This window comes from Podarcis liolepis (genome assembly GCF_965112155.1).
Source record: "Podarcis liolepis genome assembly, chromosome: 2".
NCBI classification, from domain to species: Eukaryota; Metazoa; Chordata; class Lepidosauria; order Squamata; family Lacertidae; genus Podarcis; species Podarcis liolepis.
The window spans coordinates 11996704-12013042 of NC_139555.1; the positions used below are offsets into that span (position 1 = coordinate 11996704).

General features: G+C 42.5%; 1 protein-coding gene across 3 annotated transcripts in view; it reads left to right on the forward strand.

Annotated features, from left to right (window-relative positions):
• Positions 1-16339, forward strand: part of CBX5 (chromobox 5) — a 61473-nt gene that overhangs the window by 29394 nt on the left and 15740 nt on the right. For all 3 annotated transcript variants that reach the window (XM_083490576.1, XM_083490574.1, XM_083490575.1), the window contains 2 exons: positions 6117-6294; positions 8878-9061. In XM_083490576.1, the coding sequence (XP_083346702.1) occupies positions 6158-6294; positions 8878-9061 (321 nt within the window). In that variant the 5' untranslated portion in view covers positions 6117-6157. The remainder of the gene's footprint in view (positions 1-6116; positions 6295-8877; positions 9062-16339) is intronic.

Genomic DNA, 16339 nt, shown 5'->3' on the forward strand with positions numbered 1-16339 from the left:
GCATAACAAAACTTTATGGACTGGGAATTACTATAGGAAATGCATATCTTGATTATGTTTTTGTAACTAAATGTTTAAATCTTAAATGCTCTGTTATAGGGATTGCTTTACAGTATCGCCAGAATATTGTAAATGCCAGCTCCATATGGCTTACAAATAACAGATGGCACTGGGGCTTATATAAAACATACGGAATTCTAATTATTATTTTCTTTTCTTCCATTATCACTTTCCATAGACGTATAGAAGACTTGGTAATAGTTGTGTTTGTGTTGCTGAATAAAGCCTAAGGTTTATGGTCTGGTCCTTCAACTGCAAGTAAAAAAGCTACTTGTAAACTTTACTTTTCTTTATCCGGGCCTCAATGCTGTAGTTTCTATTTTAGCACTAGCCTCCCCTCTTCCTGGGCCAAAAGACTAGCAACAACCACATCAGTTTCCTCCAAATTTTAAGTAAAATTTGCACCCTGTAATGTTGACCAAAACACATGCATTAATAAAGAGTTTATCTATGCAGATGAAGCTCCCACCTGTAAGGAATGGGTGCTCTTATGTTGGATTGCACCATGTTATTGGATCTTGTTCATTTCAGTGGACTGAACCTATTTTTTTTTACTTTTAAGATTTCTTACCTGCTGCTTACCACAAGGTCCCAGGGCGTATAAAAACATAAAAGACCATTCTACTTATGTATGCTGTGTCTTGCCTTCAGGATATGTTCCTTTATCTTTATCCATGGACGTAGCCAGGATTTTTGTTGGTCGGGGGGGGGGACTTTTGTTTGAGGGGGGCAGAACTGACGTGATTGGCCAGTTAGTTAAGTATTTCTATTGTTTCACTTGATCTAGGGGGACGGCTGCCCTCCCTGCTCCCCTTGGCTATGCCCAAGTAGTTGTTTTGTCTGCCAGAGTTCATATACATACTATTAAATGTGTTAGCATGTGCTGTAGGACTCGCCCCCTCCCCCCGCAATTATTATATCCAGAGTTATAAGCTTATTCTTGTCTTAAGAATGTAGACATAAATGTCCCTAAGATATACCACCCAGAAATCTTTCCTTAAGTCACTTTGGCTCCGGGATCCAGAAGCACCTACAGCCTTTTAAACTTAATTACAAGGGTGGTTTGGCCCTATAAAGATAATTATCCCTATCTTCTGTAAGTCACAAGGCCTGCTAACAATTGCATTCGGCCTCAGTGGGTTGGCCTGCGTCCATTTCTCAACCATTGTATGTTAGATGTTACATCTTTGTGTGCGCTTTGTGTTAGGCATACATATGATTTCACAAGCATATTAATTTTCCTCTTTTAGGTATTTGGAGGATATTGATTATCATAGTGGTACAGTGTCATAAAATATTTCATCTCCAGTGTAGTAAATGCCAATTAGAGATTTTATCATACTTATCTTGGCATATATGTTTCAAATCATTCAAACAGACCTCCTAAAACCTGGACACCACTAATTTGTCTAACTTTACAATTTATCACAGCTACCTTTAAATTATGAAGGCATTTAGCAGTGGCTGGTCCTGTAGACTTGTTTGACATGCATAAACGAACACTGATTAGGGTGTTTCATTCCGCTATAGAATGGTTATGCTCTATGTTCTAAGTTGACAGTATCTGAGCCCTATTTTAGCCCTGAGTCATAGGAGTCTCTTAGGGAACTTGACAGCATACTAGCACCATTGCAAGCTAAACTTCATGTCGCTGATCCTCATTAAGAAAATCCGTTGTCCCATTAGTCCAAGGACTTCTGCTTGCACAATGGGACTTCCTCTCAACCTGTTCTGGGCTTTTCCCCAGCCCTCCAGATCAGGGGACATGTGGGAAGAGGACAGAGAAGTCATCCCATTCTTCAGGCAGAATTCCTTGCACGAATAAGACTACTTTGTTGAATGCAACCCAAGAGTTGATTGGTGTTGGTCACAATCTGAAGACTGCTCAGCCTGCCCATGTTTTGTTGATCCCATTCCCACAGTTATTGGAATTTTGCAGTGTAGATACACTTATTTAAGGCTACTCAAACACAAAGGTTCAGTATGAACTTGTGGCACAGATTTCCCCATCCTCTCCATATCCTGTCACTTAGTGTTCATTAGCTAAAATACCATGCTCAGTGTTTACAAATTATAAAACCATGGTTTAAATGTATATGGTTCTTTTTCAGTACCCACTCGCTGGAATATTTTATGGATTGTAGCCTTCTGGAGGTATACTAAACAGATCCTCTTTCCAGGCAGGGAGATACTTAACTCCTCAGGTTTTGCAAGATACTATAGTTTTAAATCAGAGTGTAAAGCACTATTATGGTTACATACAGTGTTAAGTCAGTTGGTTTTAACATGGTCATTACCACTGCCAAGTGCAAATGCTTCCATTGTAGAGAGACAAAGTGGGTAACAGCATGTTGTTAACATTGTGTAAAATGCTAGCATAATCCCAGACATTGTTGGCAGTTTCGTTGATCTGCCAGATGGAGCAGAACCCACACACCCCTTTCATTTCTTTTGCTCCCCTAGAGCTTTAGTCTCAGAAGCCCTGGCAGTAATAAAGTGCATTATTTCTGTCCATTGCATGGGGCAGATAGTAGAAACCTGTTACTTTTAGACAGCTGCCTTTTGACAATAGCACAAACACTTCTCTGCATGCTGTCTTCATCTGTTATCTCCATATGATCTTTCTCCCTGTATAGGATGTTAGCTTTACATAATCTGTATAGTAAATGACAACATGCCCACAACTACATACTGTTTGGGAGTGCACACATTTTGTTCAGGCTGCACTGGTTACTATGTTGCTTTTGCCCTGGGACAGGCCTGCCAGGCAGACTCCTATGGGCAAAGAATCTGTTATAATATTCTTTAATATGTTAGCTGTCTGACCTAAACTGACACAAGTCAGGAAATTCCAGCTAAGAAATGGGAGCCTGCTTCAACATGGAATTTCCTGGTTTCCGTCATAATAAGTCTCTCTGTTGTTGTTGTGTTAATTTCTTTTAAAAACCACATTTAATAGCCTTATAAAAATATGCACTTTCCAGGGAACTTGTAATGTGTCTCCATTTGGAAAATTATTAAGAACTTCCATTTATAAGCCCTCTTACTGTGTTTTGTTCAAGACTGCAACACCTAATTTCATGTCTGCATATGGAATATGCAATTAATTGTGATAGGGGTGCGCATGTTTCACAATGGCAAATATTTGCAGTAGGGGTAGAGCTGTGAGGGCAACCCGTAAGTGAAAGTTAAATAAAATTTCTGCTAAGCACAGCTGGACCACACAGTGTTTATGAACTAATCATCTGCTAAATTCAGACTTGTTAAAATTGGAAGCTGTGTAATTTATAAGAGCACAAAGCAACTGTAACTACTTTTTTTTCAGTCTTGTAACTCAAATGGTGTAATTGATTTCTCTTCCACAGACACATACCTTTTTTGGGTGGTATTAAACTTCACTCAGGGTCTGAGACCTCATAAGCCCATATTTCAAGCTGCAGTGAATTTTTATAGCCAAGTTATAAATCCCTGGAAAAATATGCCTTTTTATAACTAGCTGTGACAGAGCTTTAACTACTGATCCATGAATACCAGCATGACCACAGTCCAGTTTATTGTAGCCGTAGCAGTGAGGCACTAGTCTGTTGAAAGAATCAATCCATTTCAGTTTTTCGTCATTTCAACTCTGCTTTTGAGAAGAGTTTCTCTTGTTAATGTGAGGTTTCTAAGTAGTTTTATTGGCGCGTTACTTGCATCACACACTCACCAGTTAAAGACTGCATACTCAGAAACGTGTCTGCAACTTTTATTCTGTGGGTATAAATATCTTGATTTTTACAGTGGCAATATCCAAATTTCAGATAATGTCATCGGCTTTTAACATTTCAGAAGTGGGGCTACATTTGAATGTTAAGTGGGGCTACAAGTAATGTTAAATGGGGCAGAAAAATTTAAAAATCCATCCTTTTGTTCCACAAGAGTATTTCTCAGTTGTTACCTCCACCCCACCCCCAGCACAGAGGTGGCTTACATGTGGCTCTCCACATGTTGGACTCACATCTTCCATCTGCTGCAGCCAGCATGGCCAGTGTTCAGAGATAGGGGCAGTTGTAGTCCAAAAACATCTGGAGGACCACAGGTTTGTCATCACTCGAATATATTTTCCTGTTCATTTTGTTTAAATGTACATTTACATTATTTTAATTTGTCATTGAACCAAAATAAAGTGCCGGGCCAACTATCTTACCTTTCTTTTCAAAGTTATTTTTAATGTTTAAAAAAAGTGTGTGTGACAAGAAGTTGCAGCAGAACAAAATTGAGTTTCATTCTTTTCCATTTTCCTTTTTAAAAAAATATCTGGATCTTTCCTCTTTGAAGTACCTGCTTTCCCTCCCCTCATATTCCTGAAATCCACAGCTGATAGGCACCAATGCCCCTACCATAAGTTACTGTTGCACAAAGTGATAGATCTAATCTTCTCTTTGGAAATAGCATGCAAAATAGGGGAAATCTAGGGATGCAAACCAATTTTTCTCTACATTCATGCAACTGGTGTAAGTTACAAAACATTTCCTAGATCGCAGCTTCCTGTTCTTCAGTAACAAGGCTTGTGCATGGCTTATTTTATGGTCCGTCCCTCCTCACATTTGGCCCTAGAGAAACATAGTAGCTGGAAGTGTCCACACCATGGGTAGGCAAACTAAGGCCCAGGGGCCGGATCCGGCCCAATCACTTTCTAAATCCTGCCCTCAGACGGTCTGGGAATCAGCATGTTTTTACATGAGTAGAATGTGTCCTTTTATTTAAAATGCATCTCTGGGTTATTTGTGGGGCATAGGAATTCGTTCATCCCCCCCTTCAAAATATAGTCCGGCCCCCCACAAGGTCTGAGGGACAGTGGACTGGCCCCCTGCTGAAAAAGTTTGCTGACCCCTGTACACTGTGCATATTTACGCCCACTTAATCAGGAGTTTGAGCACAGGTGCTATTTCTGTTCAGTATGAACCCAGCAGCATGATCCTAACCCTGTTTTCTCTGCGCTTCTGCCCTCCTAAATAATGTTTTAAGCCTATTGTGCCTTCCTGGTGTGAGCCAAGGTGCTTTTAGCCTTGCTGAAACAGGTATCTGCTCACTTCTACAGTATCCTACATTTGTAGTGTACATCTGTTTTGTCATTTTTAGGGTTCACTTCACAATGGGTCCAGTGCTGAATCTGGGTTCCAGGCTGGGCTCTGTCATTGCATGCATTTGCTGCATAGCCTAGTTCTAGTTTTTAGCCTTGCATCCCAGTCTGCAAAAAATGAAACAGTTGAAGGACTGCTGTAAAGTCCAAACAAGAAGAAGAAGGTGGTAAATCATTTTTCTTGCTAGAAGCTGTAAATATGTGATAAAAATTAAAACATAGTAGCTCAAATGGAAGCTCTGCTCCTTTTTAGAAGTGATTGGCTACTGCAGGAAGAGAGAATAAATTACTATATGCTGTTGAGGGGAATTCTCTTTTGAAGCATACAGCTTACCTACCCACCAGGAGTTTCATATTCATAATGAGCACCCACGCAATTCTTTCACTCTCTCTTTTTTTAAATAAATAATGTTTATTAAAGATTTTCTTGAATTAGCTCCAGTTTGACCTGCTACGCTAAGAGCTGGTATTTAACACCCTGTGAAACAATCTCATGCCATGCCTGTTTATTTATCTTGAGATAAATGCAGCTTCCTTTCTTGCTACTGAGCATCGCAATTTGTTCAATTGGGACAATGCTTAAAGACTAGTATCAGCATGGTTGATATTTCGGGTGAATGCGGGTAGGTTTGGCATATAATGTGGCTCTGTGGAATTGTTACATTTGTATCATGCACCTTAAAAATGGCCTGGAAGAAAAGACCTAATGCTTCATTTGTTTATTCCCTTCTTCCTTTAAAATTAGCTTATTTTTATATACTAATTGTAGCCTCCTCTGCCCTCAGATCCCCCTTGCAGCCCCGACTGTTAGCCAGCAGACAGTGAAACATTTGAGAGATGTGCCGTTACAGAGTGGGTGATGCACTGTGAGATTTCTGGAAACAGAAGCCCGTTTTCAGTTATCGCCAATTAACGTTTCCCTTCCGATTTGCAGGAATTGGGTAGCCCTTGTGCATTAGGTGCAACTTCTGCGCTATGGGAAAGAGAAACAGGAGGACAGCAGATAGTTCGTCCTCTGAAGAGGAGGAGGAATATGTTGTGGAGAAGGTTCTAGACAGGCGTGTTGTGAAGGGTCAAGTGGAGTATCTTCTCAAGTGGAAAGGATTCTCTGAGTAAGTCCAACTTTCCTTCTGACGTGGGCTTTGAGCTTTCTTGTTAGCAGAGCTCCAGGCAGTGCTTCAAATTTAACTTCCGTTGCCCTCATTCAAGCTTTCCTTAAAAACAAAAAAACCTTCATGGGTGGGAGCTTGCTTTCCTCACTCCAGACAAGAGTGGCGTGCATCCATTTAAATGAGTGGGTCACGAGGCGAGGGCCTGGGACCTTAAAGCGTGTTTTGGAAATCCTGGCATCTGCGTTCCCTCTCTCACTTCACAGAGTTGGTAGTTCCACTTGAGTTATTCACCAGCACTATTGTCTAAATAGTTTTCCTCCTCATTTGAGGTTTCTGATTTGGGAGGGCATTTTGATCAAATACTCTTGTGGATTGCTTTAAACTGCTGCTTTGGAAAAGGAACGTTAATCCTCTTCCCCTCCCTTCAGGGCTGTGTTGTCCAAGCACAGAATTTGGTGCTGGGTGTGAAATTTGAGTATCCCAAATATCTCTGCTATGATTTTTGATTTTGAGTTTTCAAAAATACAACTTTCTAGCTGTTAAGGATATTAAGCTTGAAAGTTGTCAGCAAAGGTTGTTGAATCTCAGACACCGAGATGAGCTGAGAAGAATTTCCAGGGACCAAATCAGTAGCTTCAGCATACTTTGGCCCTCTCCACAATTACCAGAATTGAAATACATTTATGCAAAGCAAATATATGCAAAATGCATAATTTGCACAGGGTGCAGAGCTTAAGTTAACTTAGTATGTCATTTTGATTGATTTCATTATTTTTTAAAGCACAGCCCTTCTCATTAGTCCCAGTACAAAAGAACTGCTCTAAAAAGGATTTTTGTCGATGTATGTGTTTGTATGTATATGTACCCTGGGTATTTGTCCGGGGTTCTGGCAGCCGGTTTTACGGTTCCATGAAGGACAGCCGTGATTCATTATGTAAGAGTCCAGATTTGAGGCCACGGTGTTTTAAATGGATGCACACCACCTGATTCTGGGAAGGCAAGTTATCAAGCAGACACTGACACATTGCCCTGCTGTGCAGCATTTGAGAGGGTATTTCTTCATCAGCACCACATCAAAAAAGAGCACTTTGGGCTTGCGGTGATTCAGTTGTTCAAAATGATTCTGTGTCCCTTAGACCATGCTCAGTTTGAAAATATAAAAGTAAATAATTTCCAAGGAAAAGAGCCTTAGATCCAGCTCACACGTAATGCTAAACTGTTATTTAGTGCTATGTGGATGAGACTCTCTGAACCTGAGCAAAGTGTTCTGCATGTGTGCTTCTGCCTTCTTTTTCGTTATGTGGAGCTGGGAGGAGGACTTCTGTTTAGTTTAGCTTCACTGTCAAAGAACCTTGACTTAGCATTACGTATGAACCAGGAATCCTGGCTTGCAGCTCACAGTGGTTTGTTGCTAAACAAAGCCAGCCTCAAAGTATGGGCTTGCTTAACTAAGAATTGCTTTAAACTGGGATCCCTGGTTTGTATGCAACACTAAACTGAGATCCTTTGAAAGCAAAACTAAACTTGCCAAAGGTCTTCCTTCTGGCTGAAGAAGAGGTGGGGACTTGAGAGGCTAACACTTTGTTTGGGCTTGTGGAGTCAGCCACATAGCACTAAACTGTGGTTGAGCATTGTGTGGAATCGTAACCATTGCTTCAGTGTTTCAATATGCTTTTGCTGCAACCTGTAATCTCATATACTGGACACAAACTAACCCAGTTAGTCTAAAGTGACCTTTTCCTCTATTACCACCCAACTTTTCCCTTTTTGTTTTGTTTAAACATCAAGCCTGAAAAAGGGCTCTTTGAAATATGAATGTTTGCTCATTTAGTTGAACCTAATAATGATATGATTAAACTGTTCCTATTTAATCTGTGTTCAGTTAGTATCTCTGGTACTGTTCTTAGAACAGCTTGTATCTAAGACAAGGCTATATTCTCAGAAATAAATCCCTTGCATTGTAGGCATTCTTGCAGCTATGGTATATAGGAAGCCTCCCTGTACGTAAGTGACGGTGTGATTAATTCCTTTATTACAAATATCTCTAAATGCTGCTAATGTTGTTCCTAATGTAAATTTGGGGAAATCTCTCAAAGAGTATGTAACCCTTTAAACAAAAATACCTCCTAGAACCAGGGCTGGTAAGATGTTTCAAATGCAAGTGTTAGAAACCAATTTTTTAAGGAAACAGTCCTGTGCAAGGGTCAAGGTGGCCGGGAAGAATGACAATTTCTTAAGCAGCTGCATTGGATTTTTAGAAATCAGGGCAATTAGAATTCTTCCCACTGCAGCTGAAGCCAATCCCAAATTGCCACAGAATTCTGTTTAAGCCCTCAGAGATTCAAACAACTCTTACTCTGAGCAATCCATTGTGAGTATCAGGTCTTCTGAATTGGTTTTCTAAGTGTCCAGTCTTCCCTAAAAACCTGGAACAGTTTTTTTCTCCATACACAGATTTTCTTGTGCAGGGTAATTCTTCATTCAGTTCTTAATTGATGTCTGTGATCACTAAATGGGAACTTTTTCAACTTTTTTCTGTTTGTTATTTTGTCCCCCACTGTTGTCCTTCTTTAACTATATCAGGGAGCATAATACTTGGGAACCTGAGAAGAACCTTGACTGCCCTGAACTGATTTCTGAGTTTATGAAAAAATACAAAAAAATGAAGGAAGGTGAGAACAAGCCTCGGGAGAAATCAGAGAGTGCCAAGCGGAAGTCAAGCCTTGCCAACAATACTGAGGACATGAAAGCCAAAAAGAAGAGAGAGGTGAGCTTTTCGCCTTGGCATTTTTCACTTCCAGAGGTTTGCCCCATCTCAGTGATTCCAGCACTGGATGTATGTGTGTATGCCGGTGGCACTCAGTCGTTTAAAACTGCATCCTAAGAAACCTTAGGATTTTAAGTTTAAAAATCAAGGACTTGAGATGTTGCGTCCCCAGAGCAAAGCTTCAGGTTGGCTGTGCTTCATTGTGCCAATTTTCATACCCCTCTCAGGGAAAACTACCCTGTAAAACAGGATGAGCTAATTGCCACCACTCATTGTAAAGAAAAGAATCGCTAAAATAATTATGGCCTTTAAAATATAATAAAGATTAACAATCAAGCAGGGAGCCTCACAGTACTATCTAGAGCAGATTAAGATCGGAAGAAATGCAATTTACTGTTTGAACGCCTGGCTAAAGCAAAATCCTTTTTAATGCACTCTTCTAACTGTGACAGTAAACAAGCTCACAAATCAACGTAGAGAGTTGTGTGTGTGTGTGTGTATGTGTATGGGAACAGCTTATTTTTTGTGATTGTGTTCTGCTGAATTTTCTGTCACTTTTCTTTGGAAGGGGTAGCCTTAACAAAAGAATCTGGGGGGGGGGGGGGAGGGGAAGCAATTTGAAGACCCATGGTTCAGGAACCACCTGCTAAGAATGTACTGCCCAAATGGCTAACCTCTGCTGCTGTAACAGCAGGGTGCTCAGAGCAGATGTGCCACAGCAGGTAAGGAAGGGAAAGCTTGTTCTGAAGTTAGCCTCATACGAGTTCTGAAGCCACACCCTGCACTGAGTGAGGTAGAATGGATCTTTCACAACTCCTGTGTCCTTACAGTCAAAGGTCCTCCTTACCTTTGAGAGGGTCACAGAAGAATAATATTTCAAGATTACTTGGTGTTATGCTGATATTTTATTAGGTAGTTAGTTACTGAAATATTATCATGTATTTAACTTGTGATGAATTAATAGAATCTTAATAGTTTTGATCTTTACTATTACTGCTTTTAATTTTGTGTTAGCTGCATTAGGGTTTCTACAAAAATATTACCGTATTTTTCTCTCTATTACACGCAGATTTTTTCTTCTAAAAAGGAAGGGGAAATGTCTGTGCGTGTTATGGAGCGAATGTGGGGGGTCCCTGGAGCCGATTAGGGGAGCGCAGGAACAAAAATCAGCAAAAATCAATCGTGCGTTGTGTCCGAGAGGGAAACCTGAAAAGAGGAAGTGGCAGTTTGCCTGCATTCTGCCTCAGGGTCTTACTGCCCACCCTCCTCTGTTTCGTTGCTGTGTTTGCTCAAACGGAACAAAGAGCAGGCAAATCCCCTCCCCTCCAGGCAAGCAGAGGGGAAAGCAGAGGTCTTTCCTTCTAGTAATTCCTCTCTGTGCTCCTCGCAGGCAGCCAGAAAGCATGCAGGAGGAGAGAGAAAGCTGGCTTCGGTTTGTGGAAACTTTTGCCTTTCTTTCCTCCCTCCTGTAAAATCCCTCTCCTGCTTTCTTAGCCAGCTGCTTCTCTGCACAACGCTCTCTTGTCCCTTCTGTGTTTTTCCTTCACTCCCCACTTAAAATGTAGTTACAAAGCATGGATCCACATGGATCCTCAGGATCTTTGCATTGGGCCACCCCAAATTCACCATCAGATCACATAGCAGCCTGCCCCCCCAAAATCACACACCCACTGTTGCCTGGGGCTGCAATGGTGCAAAAACGTGGTTAAAAAGCATGGATCCACATGGATCCTCAGGATCTTTGCATTGGGCCACCCCAAATTCACCATCAGATCACATAGCAGCCTGCCCCCCAAAAATCACACACCCACTGTTGCCTGGGGCTGCAATGGTGCAAAAACGTGGTTAAAAAGCATGGATCCACATGGATCCTCAGGATCTTTGCATTGGGCCACCCCAAATTCACCATCAGATCACATAGCAGCCTGCCCCCCAAAAATCACACACCCACTGTTGCCTGGGGCTGCAATGGTGCAAAAATGTGGTTAAAAAGCATGGATCCACATGGATCCTCAGGATCTTTGCATTGAGCTACCCCAAATTCACCATCAGATCACATGTCTGTGGCCACAGCATGAAGCACAAAATTGATACATCCACTGTTTCATTCAGAATTTTTTTCCTTGTTTTCCTCCTCTAAAAACGATGTGCGTGTTATGTTCAGGTGCGTGTTATAGAGCGAAAAATACGGTAGATATTTCAATTACAGTTATGGAGGGGAGGACATAACACACCTCTTTAAACAACTGAGAGTTCTTTCCCAATACATATGCAACAAGTAGATTGGGTCACAGTTTTACAACTGAAAGTTGAAATTCTGAGTTCTGCCAGTATATGTGTCTGGAAAATCTTGGCAAACAAAGAGAGTAAATGCTGTGGATATAAGGGCAGGCCAAGTGGTGGCTTTGAATGGTCACAGACATGCTTTCTGGCCACATTCATCACACCATACATGTTGGTCCTTCTGGTTTGTGCTGGTCATTTGCTGCAGTTTGTAGTACAGGCTGTAATGAAGTCTAATGTGGACCAGACAATCTATTGATACTCTAATAGAGAGAGAAAAGGCTACGTTTTCTTTCTCCTACTTCCATAATTCTAGCTTAGTGTACAGAGAGTGTGGGTAGCTATGATCTGGATGAAACTTTAGGTGAATGTTGCAAAGTTATGTTCAGAGAAAAGCCTCTTTTGAGATAGGCAAGATAAAGCCTGTCGTATCTTTACTAGGAGTCATTACTCCATATTTCAAACCCTTATATGATTTTCACGAGGCATGCAAGCCAAAAAGAATTTGAAGGATAAATTCTTACAATTCACTTAGAAAACGCAAGCTGCCTCAGTGTGACCAGGCCTGTGTATACTCTGCTGAGAGGAATCAAAATTCTATGGGCTGCATCCAAAGCTCTGCTTCTGCAACTGGTCTTTCCCTTCTTCCTCTGGGCAGCCATCTGTACAATGTGAAAAGCTTCTCCAAAATGTCAGAGGGGCGTATAAAATGTTTTGGGCTGAGTCTTATGGAGCTGTAGTGGGAAGGGGCAATTGCAGTTCATCCCTCCTACTGCATAAAACACAACTCACAATATTTGATAGATTCCCCTGGCTCTCTAGAGATGCAGGAGGGCAGGGAAAGACTGGCTGTGTGAGCTGCTTCCCACTCCTGTAGCTCAGGGTACAACCTATGTCCTGTGTACACAATACCAATATATTTGCTTTCGTAGATTTTCACGGGTACAGGAATGCAGGTTTTGGTGTCTTCGGGTGTCTTCCCGTGTAAGAGTTGGGGTGTCTAGGCGACGTTTCGACGAGGTCTCACTCGTCATCTTCAGGCTGGTGCTTTCGGCTTCTTGTTACTGGAACAGAGCAGGATCTCAGTGTTTGAGTTCCTATAAATACTGTTGAGGGGGTGTGGTGTATAGCCTCCAACGTTCTGGGCAGAGAGGAAGTTCCCAGGTTAGTGTGCCTTTTCTTCTTTTGTTCCTTAATTACTTGAGGGATATCTTGAGTGATTTCTTGAGTGATATTCTGAGTACCACTTAGGTGGGTCATTAAGTGTGGATTAGTTGCTAAAGCTTTCGTGTCTTGACCTCTTGAGCTTGTGAAGAGTTTTTCTGAGAAGATGGCTGTACTGCACTTAGTTGTGCTCTGGCTTGGCTTCGTGTATAGGGGCGAGCTGTGGTTTTGTGCCCTGTGCCAGCCAGATCTGTGTAGGGATTGCAGGGGGGTGCAGCATCCGGAGGTGCCACTATGGTTTGGCTACTGGATGGTGTCTGTAATTTATCTGTGGAGAGGGTCTGGGTTTGGGTCTGGTGTAGTTGATTGGTGATGGCGTTCTGTGTGCCTCTGGTTCTGGTGTCGGTTTTTGTGGGGAGGGCTAATTTCCAGATGTCTGGCAGGCGGGACGTGTCGTCACGCTTGTTCATGTTGTGAATACCAATATATTTTCCACATAATTAATTCTGCAAATGACCCAATGTGGGGCCCTGAAATTCTGCTCCCTCAGTTCTTCCCAATTCTGAGATTTCATGAGGAATTGTCCACACACTTTACTTTCTGGCTTATCTTTGCATTCTTACATTAATCTGAGGTTCTAAGGATGATGGTTTCTGTGCCCTGCTCCATGCTTGCACAGTGGGGCCTTCAAATGACAGAGCACACACAGCTCTATATATGATGTTGTAAAGACAGTGCTCTTGCTGACTTAAGTTACAGGTATTGGAAATACTGTGAAGGTCAAATGTATCACCTTGATTGGTTAAAGCTTAATGGCATTTCTCCCCTTCATTTTAAAATTTGCCGAATTCACTAGCCAATGCATGAGGAGACATAAGAACATGGGTTATTAAAACATCTTTATAGGGGAATGTGAACATATGAAATTTGGTATAAATGAGGATCTGTTGAGTGGCATTTTATGTCTTGTCTTTCCTTTCCTGGAGGAGAAAAATCTTCTGCAGTTCTGTGTGTTCGTTATTTTTTTATAACCTTATTTGAAGAAATGCCCTGCCCTTTACAGCTGTGTCTGTACAAAATTATGGCTAAGTCACTAGAGATTCAAACCTGCACTGCTACTGTCGGTCCTTAATGAAATCATAAGGGGTAATAAGGTCGTATATTTCATATCCAGCAGGTTATCCTTAGTGCGTTTGGATTACAGTTTTATAACCCATTATGTATTCTCCTTAAAGTTTGAGAAGTAAAACTGTCCACTGTGAAAATGAGTGGTTTGGTTCCTGCCGAAACATCCTGTCTCCTCCAGCATTTTAACATGCCACAATTCCCCTTGGACTTAGTGCCTCAGGTTTTTAGGACTTGTCCATTAGGGCCAGTTGCAGACATAACACTTAACCGTAGCTAGTGGTAACCACAGTTTAGAATCCTATCAGCAGTTAAGATTCAAAGCATACAGTCAAACGACAGTCTGGGCTCTGCCTCAGCAGTCAAAATGCTCAGGTGCTGGGACCTATGAACCAGCAAAGTGTCCACCACTGATCAGACCACCATCTTTGTAGACCTCATGTTAATGGACAGTGAGTGACATTTTGGTAGCCAATGTGGGGATTGTGAGGTTCTGTTGCTCTGGTAACATTTATCAAAGACAATAGCAAGTGGGGGTGCATCACAATGGTGGTATCTTTGTTAAATGTACAAGCCAACTGCAGCTATTCTTACCACTGCCAAGAGAGGGGAACAGTGATGATGATTTCCTTGGCATTTTCTTCCCCAAAGGGGGAAAAATGTGGGACATGTTCAAAGGAGACTGGCTAGTGTGGATTGGATACTGGTAGGACGAGGCTGTGCTGCGTCCTTACATATCGCCTCTACTCAAGTGAGGCCTGGCTTGGGCAGATTTCTGCGGGCACTTCAATGCATTGAATGTGTGGTGATGAGTTAAAGGACAGTGATTGCCTGTCGCGCTCCCTTGCAGTATTGATTCCTGTCCACCTTCCTTGGGCAACCCTATTCAGAACAGAGGACAGACTACATTCCAATGTACAAACCAGACTTGTGCTACCCTCCTGACAGAGGCAGTTGGCCTGGCAGTACCAACTTCAGCAACAATGGCACCCAGGAGGTGGGAGAATGGTGGCAGGCAGGTTGAGTGAGTAAGTGAGTGAGTGAGTGAGTGAGTGACCGACCCATGGATTCACCGTCCAAGGTTTCACTTTCCCACTTGCCCACACTGCTCAAGTTTTCTCCAGTGTACCTGGCCTGGACTCAAGCAGCAGTTAGTTGTGCTGAGCCGCCCTGACCGTGTGCATAGGAGGAAAGAGGGACTGTTCCTCCGCAGCTTTCAATGGTGTCCGTTGTCTCACCTGCCTTCTTCAGGAGCCCCAGATGCTCTTTGACCCTGCTCTGTTTTGCCTAACTGAGGGCAAAGCAACATCATACAAGTTAGCATTGTACCATTGGCAGGCAGATGAGCCAAGGGCATTCCTCCTTGACAACTTCTGGGCAATTCTCAGCTTTTCACCTCCTGTTCAGGTGTTTCACTTCCAATTCCTAGTACTACCCACCCAAGTACCCTTCCCCAAGTTTGTAGACCAACGTACCCTAAACAGTGGCATCTAGTATTCCCTGTAATTCAGGCCTCTCCTTCACATCCCTGTTTTTTCCTCCCAGGCATGCTTTCTTTAGAAATGTTTAGGGGTTATTTCTGCTACTCTTCTTCCTGTGGCTGTAGCAGATTATCGGCCTCCTCCACCCACAACCATAGAGGTGCTAAGACCCATAAACTGAATCAATGCTCATGTGCCATCTAGGGACACACATGGTTGCTCTTTCCCTGTTCGCTGAGAGAGACAGGAATGGGGAAATATTAATTGTGCAAAAAATTAGCAAGAGACATAGGAATTTAAAGGGAAGTGGGTTATCTTGAAATGCTACAGGCACCTCCCATTTAAGTACCTGCTAAATGAGGTGCAGGGGAAATTCCAAATACACTTATGGAATGTTTAGTTGGGAGTTGCAAGCAAACAGGAAATTAGTAGAGAATGTCAGGTGCCTGCCACTGAGCACCTTCCAGCTGTTGCCTTCCCTGAGTCTGTGATGGCTTTGATAAACTCCATTCTAGGAGCAGGGTGAAGTTTCATCAAGGATCTGTGGATCCAGGACTCTTGGCCACCTTGGCAATACCTCAAGTGACACTGATTCATTCCAAAGAGTTGAGAGTGTTCATTGTCATGTTCAAAGTCTACTAGCAATACCCCCCATGCTGTTCTTTCCCATCCCCAACAAAACACAGGATTTGTTTCAGAAGGTGTGGAACGAGTCAGAGAAATGTTGGAACCCACAGCAGTACTATTCCTTTGTCTGCAATCCTGTGGCTTCTCTTGAAGCAGGCACTAAATGGTAACTTCTTTCATTTCCTTTTCCCCATCCTGATGGACACTTCAGATGGCTTCTGCTCCAGAATGGAGATTGTGAGCTGCCGCTGCATTTCTCCCTGCACTGGCTAGAGCAGGGATGTGAAGCCTCTGGACTTCCAGATATTCTTGGACTCCATCAGCCCCTGCCTTCATAGTCAATGATTCAGGGTGATGGGAGTTGTAGTCCAGCAACACCTAGAGGGCCAGAGGTTCCCCACCTGTTAGCACGAGGCTCTGTTGTAGCCTTTCTTTGCTATCTCTTAACAGCTAGATAAAGAGAGCCAGTGTGGTGTAGTGGTTAAGAGCGGTGGACTCGTAATCTGGGGAACCAGGTTCGCGTCTCCGCTCCTCCACATGCACCTTGGTCCAGTCACACTTCTTTGAAGTCTCTCAGCCTCACTCACCTCACAGAGTG